We start from the raw sequence: 8,021 nt of genomic DNA on the forward strand, positions 1-8,021 counted from the left end.
CACCGCGCACCACAGGCTCGCCGTTCCGAGGCTCCCGGGACCTCGGGGAGCTCCGAGCCCTCCCCCGGGGTGGCAGAGGAGGAGGGAGGAGGGCTGCCCGGGGCCACTCGGGCCTCATCTTCGGCCTGGTGGTCGCCATGCTGCTGGAAACCGAGCTGGGTAGAGACAGAGACCGGCCCGGGGCCCCCGGGGCCGCTGCCGTCTGCACCTTCGGTGGGACTCGGGGTAAGGACCCCCGTGAGCCCCTTGGCCTCCAGCCCGAGCAAGAGCACCCACAAGGGGAGAAACGGCAAGGGTGGCAGAGTCAGGCAGAGGGACAGCGGGGAGGAAGGGGCCCAGGACAGCAGAGAACAGAAGGGGCCCTGCAGGCGCTGCTGGGGCGGAAGGGATAGGGCAGAGTGAGGGGCGCCAATTTCCTCCAGACTCCACGCCCCTCAGCTGTCCCACACAGACCTCCTAACCGCCCAACAGTGCAGAACTGGGACCCCTGGGCTGGATCTCCCGCCTGAACCACCCTCCCTAAGGGCCACTACATTGCCATGGACGTTGTGAAATAATGGAGGCATTGCCGGCAGGCTGGCCAGATGCTGAGCGTGTGGGGCCGCCACCTCCCGGACCCGCTGTCTGCTTGTCCCTTCCCCCCTCGAACCACACTTGGTCCCTCTAGGCAGGCCTCTGCAAGCAGCTGACACTCAACAGGCGACACCCCAGCACACCCAGCACCCACTCGGCTCCCCAGCGTGAGCACCCTTGCCCTGTCCTCTGGGTAACAAGTGTCATATGAGCCTTCGCTCAAAACCGTGAGACTTCGGGTCTGCTGGGATCTGGGAGGCGCTGTGTCCTGCCCACATCCTTCCAGGCTGGTCCCCTTGTTGAAGTGCACAGCAGACCCGGCAACTGGAGGCCAGGAGAAGGAGCGTAGGACTGCCCACTGCCAGTCCCAGGTGGAGGGACCTGAAGGCTGGCATAAACCCCGCCGCTCCCCAGCACTGCCTGGAGTGCCTGCCCTCACCAGCCCCAGCCCGCAATGGCCCCACACTGCTGTGTCTTAATTATTGGACCGGGGGCAGGATATTGGAAAATTAAGTGTGGGACCTGCATTCTGGGCAATCTGGGGCGCTGTGGGTGAGGAGGAAAGTGAGGGCGGACCCCGACTTTCCCAGCTCTGTCCTTCCTGACCTGAGTCTTGGTCGCGTGTCCAGGCCGAGGACACCGGGTGTACCTGCCGGGAATCGCCCTTCTTCTCTGTGCCCATTCTGGTGGCGGTTCTCAGGGTGGGGCTCAGAAGCTGGTCAGAGCGGGGAGGTCTGAGGTCCTGTCTGGCTCCTGGTGGCTTGGCTGAGAGCCTTTTGGCGCCACACTCGTCCTCGCTGGGTCTCGGGTCGCGTTCTTGCCGACCAGACGTTGTCACCAAGCCTCCCAGCCCCGTCTCTCAAGCGGCTGTAGGACTCGGCTCCTTCCGGGACCGCCCTCCCCGGACCCCGAGCCTACCCGCGAGCGTGCACGCCGGAGCCCAGGCCTCAGCCCTCGGCTCCGGGCAGGTTAGCTGCGGGACCGGGGCAAGCGCCCGCGGGCAGCCCTGGCCCGGCTCCTCCCGTGACTGTCCCCGCCTTCGGGCCGGGCACTTGGGGGGCGCCCGGGCACCCGGAGTCCCCGCGCAAAGGCGCGCAGAGCCGGCGGACGGCTGGGGCGCGTCTCAGCGACCCCCCCACCCCGGCCCCGCCCCGCCCCGCGTCGCGGCCCCGCCCCCCCGGCCGCTCCGCCCTCCGCGCGGCCTGAGGCTCCGGGCCCCAGGGCGGCCCGCGGGCGCGGCGCCCAGCAGCGCGGGGAACAGCTCGGACACCTGCCTGGGGCCACCGAAGCCGTGGCCTCGCCGGGCCCCGGGAAAGTTCGGGGCGGGAGAGCAGCGGCGCCAGGAGACGGGTCCCATGGAGGCGCGCGGGGAGCTGGGCCCCGGCCGCGAGTCGGCGGGCGGCGACCTGCTGCTGGCGCTGCTGGCGCGGAGAGAGGACCTGCGCCGAGGTGGGTGCCCAGGCTGAGCGGCCGCCCCGGGGACAGCCGGGGGTCCTCGCTCCTTTCCGGGCCTGGCCACGGAGGTGGCGGCAGACAGGGGACCGGGGAGGGCACGGGTGCAAGGGCCCCAGCAGCGAGTTAGCGTGGGGGCCCCTGGAGCTGTGTTGTCGGCTGCGTGGTCGCAGCGCCGCACTGCTCAGGCCGGAGAGTCCGAGGGGTCCCAGGACCGATTTAGCAAACCCTCTCCCTTATCAGGAGAGTAAGTGGATAGGACCGCGCAGCTCAATGACCACGGGGCAAGAGGATCCCCGAGAGGGCCGACCCCACCCAGACCCTCCACACTTTCGGGGCGGGGGGGGGGGTGGGGAGAAAGAGAGGCAGAGGCAGGGGCCAGGGGGTAGAGCTGGAGCCCGCTGGCAGGTCGCTCCTGGCGGGGATCTTGTCTGCACCCATACGCACCTGCTGACTGGCCGGCTCCAGACGGTTCTCAGGACCCGTCTACAGGAAAGACCCAGCCTCCCGGTCCAGCTTCCCGGTGGCACCAGCCTTGCCCCCCGCTCCCCTGTGCATTGCTTCCAGAGGAGGGCCATCGGCAAACGTTCTCTGGCCCGGGAGACCACGGGAAGGAGACGGAGGCGGGCCTGGGCCGGCGGGGAGTGGCAGGGACGGAGCAGGTGGGAAACAGGTTACATCCAGGCTAGGGGGGTGGGGGGGAGGCTCATCCGTCCCCTACTTATTTATTTATTTATTTTTCCCACGGTTCCTGGGAGGGGTTGGCCGCAGGGGCTGGGAGGAAGGGGTGGGAGGGCGGAGGGAGAGGGAGGGAGGGGAGGCGGGCTCCGAACGCGATCGCTCAGGAGAGCTGACCGGGAGCAGGCGGCCGGGCCGAGGCTCCGCTGGGCCCCGCGGGTGCTGAGGGTAGGAGACCCCGCCGAGGCTGGAGCCGCCATGCAGCGTAAGGCCGGGGTCGCAAGGCTTGGCGGGGAGCGCGAGGGGCGCGCGGCGGGAGCGGCTTTTGCAGGACGCGGGGCCGGGCTGGAGGGGGGCGGGGGGGCGAGCTCGGCCGGGCGCTGTCCGGGCCGCGGTGCTGAATCCGCGCGGCGCGGGCCCGCCCGGCCACCAGCTGTGGGCCGGCTGCCCTGGAGGCCCGCGAGGGGGGCCCGGGACGCGCGGCGGATGCCCGCGCTCCTGCACCTGGGGCCGCGGTTTGGCCCGACGCGGGATCGCGTCCGTTTGGAGTTTCCCGTCGCTCCGGACGTAGGTCGATCGGGTTCTTTCAGGAGGGAGGCCCTTCTCTGGTCCCCCACGCACTGCAGGCCGGCCTGGAGCGGGAGGGGCCGGCGGCTGGCCAGGAGGGCACCGCGAGGTGGGCACGGTGTTCGCACTGGTTCCAGTCCTGCCGCTGGCTCTCCTCTTCGGAAGACCTTTTCTAAATCAACAGGGACACTCACCCCACGGGCACCCTGCAAAGCCCCTTATGGGCCAGTGGCTCCCGCAGGCCACTCCAGAGTTTCCCCAGCCTGGCTCCCCCAGAGGCCTGCCGTCCCGGGGCAGCAGGACCAAGTGTCCCAGCAACTCTTGTCAGGCACCAGCGATTGAGTCTGGTGACCAGGATGCATTTGTCCAGCCCATGCATAAGTACCCCCCAGGGTTCCCAAAGATGACAAGGACACCAGTGTTCGCGTTGGTGCCTGCAGACAGGGCCACGGGGCTGGGTGGCCATGCTGAAACAAGCAATCTCCAGCTGCAATGATATTTAATTGTGCAAAATAATGATGGGGGTTGGGTGGTGGGTGCCCCACGACCATGCCTTGCCTCCTGGTGACGGAGAGAGCCCGTAGGGCGGGATTTTCATTTGAGCTCAACGTGCACCCTTCGTGCTAACTGGGAACACTTTGCAATCAACGGTGTCTGGCCTAACGGGGCGGCCTGGGCCCCTTCCTGCTCAAGGGCACACTTCTAAACCGTTTTCAGTTTCCCCCAATTTTAACCGTGGGCCCGGCTCTGGACTTTGGTGCCGGGCGCTCGCTACGCTTGGCAGGCCAAGCAGCCACTCGTGCCAGCTGGGAAAGACGGGTTGCGGGGAAGGGGGTGTCCCTTGGCAGCCCCGGCCGGCCCCGGAGGCTGGAGCGGGAAGGTGACTTCCATGCTCTCTCCGGGCGGCACCCCTGACCGTGGCGGATCCTCGGCCTGCAGAGATCCCGCTGTGTGCCGGCTGTGACCAGCACATCCTGGACCGCTTCATCCTCAAGGCGCTGGACCGCCACTGGCACAGCAAGTGTCTGAGGTGCAGCGACTGCCACGCGCCCCTGGCCGAGCGCTGCTTCAGCCGCGGAGAGAGCGTCTACTGCAAGGACGACTTCTTCAAGTGAGTGCGGCCGAGCCCCCGCGGGGAGGGCAGGGGGGAAGTCTGCTCCCGCCAGGTCGGCCCCTCCCGCCACCCATGTGGGGAGGGGGCAGGGGCAGGGTTTGGGGCAGTTCCGCTGCAGCCCCGGCCTGTGAGGCCAGGCGCCTAATTTTTCCTAGGTAATTAATTTTGTAAATCATGGGAACAGTCGTTCAAAAGATAACCCAGGTTTGCAGAACTTGATTGGATCTACTCCTTCTTAACTCTGGTCTTGTTTTTGTCCTTAATGCTCGGGAGGGGGTGCTTTCCAGGCACAAGCCTCGGGGGTCTAAGAGACCTGGCCCACGGATCCAGCTTCCTGACCCGGCCCCCAGGGCCCCCGGGGGTCCCTTCTCGGTATTCTGTGCGGCTCCGCCGAGGCTGCCGGGCCGGTGATTTAGGGGCAGGGCCGGGGTGAGCCTCCCTCCTGAACCGCCCAGCGCGGCGCCCCGCTCGCCGCTCTCCAACCCGCTCCGGGCGAAGGAGCCGCCAAACGCCGCGCTGAGCCGCGCCCTGTGCGTCCCGCAGGCGGTTCGGGACCAAGTGCGCCGCGTGCCAGCTGGGCATCCCGCCCACGCAGGTGGTGCGCCGCGCCCAGGATTTCGTGTACCACCTGCACTGCTTCGCCTGCGTCGTGTGCAAGCGGCAGCTGGCCACGGGCGACGAGTTCTACCTCATGGAAGACAGCCGGCTCGTGTGCAAGGCGGATTACGAGACGGCCAAGCAGCGCGGTCAGTGGGCGGGTCCACCCACCCTCCTGTCCCCGTCTGCAAAAAGAGGCTGGCGCCCGTCGGGTCGGGGCGCGGAGGGATCCCCACGTCCAGCGCCCGCCGAAGCGCGCTCGCGCGGGGACGCGAACTTAAGCGCCTTCCCTGCAGGCCTGGGGTGGGGACTGGGGCTGGAGCCGGGTGGGGACAGTTCACAGGGCGGCCGGGGTCTCAGCGGCCTCCTCACTCGCGGGCGCAGGGAGGCTGGTCTGGATTGGGCGGATTATCACCCCTGGTCTGAGTTATCGCCCCGAACCCTTGACCGCGAGGATCCGGCCTTACGCACAGCCTCGGAACAAAGAGCAACCGGGAGGAGGGGAGGTGGGAGGTGGGAGGTGGGAGGCGCGGGCCGGCGGGGGCCGCGCGTTCCTCCTTGCGGCCCAGGTCGCGGCGCAGCCGCCCCTCCGCCCGGGCCCGGACGCGCGCCAGCCGCGTCTTCCCCGGGGTCCCCGCGCCCGGGCGGGGTGGGGGAGGGGGCGGTGGGGTGCGTCGGGCGGCCGAGGCGCCCGGCCTCACCCCAGCCCTCGCGGTGCAGAGGCGGAGGCCACGGCCAAGCGGCCGCGCACGACCATCACGGCCAAGCAGCTGGAGACGCTGAAGAGCGCCTACAACACGTCGCCCAAGCCCGCGCGCCACGTGCGCGAGCAGCTCTCGTCGGAGACCGGCCTGGACATGCGCGTCGTGCAGGTCAGCGCCCCGCGCCCGGCCGCGCCCCCAACCCCTCCGCTCCCCGCCGCCAGGCCGCTCATCACCCCCACCCCGCCCCCGCCCCGCAGGTGTGGTTCCAGAACCGCCGCGCCAAGGAAAAGCGACTCAAGAAGGACGCCGGCCGGCAGCGCTGGGGCCAGTATTTCCGCAACATGAAGCGCGCCCGCGGCGGCTCCAAGTCCGACAAGGACAGCGTCCAGGAGGAGGGGCAGGACAGCGACGCCGACGTCTCCTTCACCGGTAACGGCGGGCCGCCGCGCCCCCCGGGGCGCCGGAGCCCCCGCATCCCCGGGAGCCGCAGCCCGGGAGTCCCACCGCACCTGGGCCCACTGGGCGCCAGGAGCCCGCAAACTGAACTTCCTCGCTAGGGGACCGTTGATGGACCCTGGCCCCCACCGTCCCCCAGCCGTGGGGTTTGGCCCCTGGGGCGCTGCTCAGCTTCTCCCCGGGGGGGGGGGGGGGGACAGCCCCGTGGGCCACGTGTCCCGCAGCAGGCTTTCTCATGGGGAAAGGGTCCAGGCCAACCCTCTGGTTCCTGGCCCTTGCAATGATTTTTTTAGGAAAGTGGGCAGCACAGTTCTGGGGTAAGTGATGAAAAGTCTTGGCTGTTTGGAGCGGGGGGGGGGAGCCCACGGGGGGGAGCCCACCCTCCTCTGTGGGGTCTGATTGTCTCAGTCTCGGTGCCAGGGAGACCTCTTTCTTACCCCTTGGTGCCCGTCCTCAGTTTCTGCAAGAGATTCTCTTTGGCTGCACTGTGACCTTGGGCAATGAGTCACGCTGCCTCTCTGAGCCTCAGTTGAGCTGTCTGCAAAATGGGATTAGTGGAGTCTGTGCTACCTTTCCCAAAGCCGTCTCGGGGACTGTCCTGCAACTCTGGGTTTTGACTGGTTTTGCTCCCCCCAGGGGATCCCACCGTTCCTCAGATGCTGGGTGGGATTGAGCTGCACAAGCACGGGGGCCGAGGGCAGCAGGAGTTCTAAGTGCAGAAGAGGCGGGCCGGCCACTGCTGGGGGAGGGGCACTGAGGGCAGGAGGGGGAGGAGGGCGGGCCCTGAGCTGCACAATCCACTTCCGTTGCAGATGAGCCGTCCATGGCCGAAATGGGCCCTGCCAGCGGCCTCTACAGCAGCCTGGGGGAGCCCACCCCAGCCCTGGGCAGGCCCGCGGGAGCCCCGGGCAGCTTCCCGCTGGAGCACGGAGGCCTGGCCGGCCCGGAGCAGTACCGCGAGCTGCGGCCCGGCAGCCCTTACGGTGTCCCCCCGTCCCCAGCTGCCTTGCAGAGCCTCCCTGGCCCCCAACCCCTTCTCTCCAGCTTAGTCTACCCAGATGCCGGCTTGGGCCTGGTGCCCGCGGGGGCCCCAGGTGGGCCCCCGCCCATGAGGGTGCTGGCAGGAAACGGACCCAGCTCTGACCTGTCCACGGGGAGCAGCGGGGGCTACCCCGACTTCCCTGCCAGCCCTGCCTCCTGGCTGGACGAGGTGGACCACGCTCAGTTCTGACCGAGGCCCCCGGCTCCCCCGAGCGCCGGCCATGAGGGGTGAGGGCTGCGGTGCCGCCCCGCCCCCCACCCCCGGCTGGGTGGCCTGGAGCCGCACGGCCCTCCTTGCCCGAAGTCCTGGACCTCCGCGGGATGCAGGCGCCACTGGCAGCAGTGGGGGACAGGATGAGGGCCTCGAGAGAGGGCCACACCCCGCAGCCCCTCCCTCGGGCGCAGAGGGCGTCCTCCTCCCTGGACCCGGGGCCGGCCCGCCCGCGGCCGCCCAGCGAGCCTTGTTTTGTAAGCAGATTCCTCCCTTTGTGGACCAATTAACTGGACGCTTGCTGTTTCTAGACCCGAGCCATCACCCGCCCAGGCTGGGCCTTCACTCCGGGCCTCGCTCCACACCGTCCTCAGGCGGGAAGATGCTTCTCTTTCTAAAACCAAGAAAATAGTATGAACCGTGCTTTTATTTCCCAAGCTCCATCTGCCTGAGCTGTGTAGCCCCGCGTGAGGTCGGAGATGGGTCGGTCTCCTCTCTCCAGGCAGGAGGTGGCCGAGGGGGGGGACCACGCCTGTGTCCTTCCTGGTCCCTCTGGGAGCCTCCCTGACCCCAGCCCCCACCTTCCCAGGAGCCTCCTCTCCCCTCTTCCCTGGGGCAGCTGGCTCTG

At 68.8% G+C, this 8,021-nt stretch overlaps 1 protein-coding gene across 2 annotated transcripts; it reads left to right on the plus strand.

Moving 5' to 3' along the window:
• LHX3 (LIM homeobox 3) lies at positions 1 to 7,628 on the plus strand. 2 transcript variants are annotated; one of them, XM_053908548.1, is made up of 6 exons: positions 1 to 225; positions 4,210 to 4,381; positions 4,928 to 5,130; positions 5,702 to 5,853; positions 5,943 to 6,114; positions 6,954 to 7,628. In XM_053908548.1, the coding sequence occupies exons 1-6, from the start codon at positions 138 to 140 to the stop codon at positions 7,370 to 7,372; spliced, it is 1,206 nt and encodes a 401-aa protein (XP_053764523.1). In that variant the 5' UTR covers positions 1 to 137; the 3' UTR covers positions 7,373 to 7,628. The 2 variants fall into 2 exon arrangements, with proteins under 2 accessions (XP_053764523.1, XP_053764522.1); XM_053908547.1 differs by lacking the exon at positions 1 to 225 and adding an exon at positions 1,813 to 2,022.
• Positions 7,629 to 8,021: the final 393 nt, after the last annotated feature.

Source organism: Panthera pardus, unplaced genomic scaffold (genome assembly GCF_024362965.1).
Source record: "Panthera pardus isolate Hobbes unplaced genomic scaffold, ASM2436296v1 HiC_scaffold_20, whole genome shotgun sequence".
Lineage (NCBI taxonomy): Eukaryota > Metazoa > Chordata > Mammalia > Carnivora > Felidae > Panthera > Panthera pardus.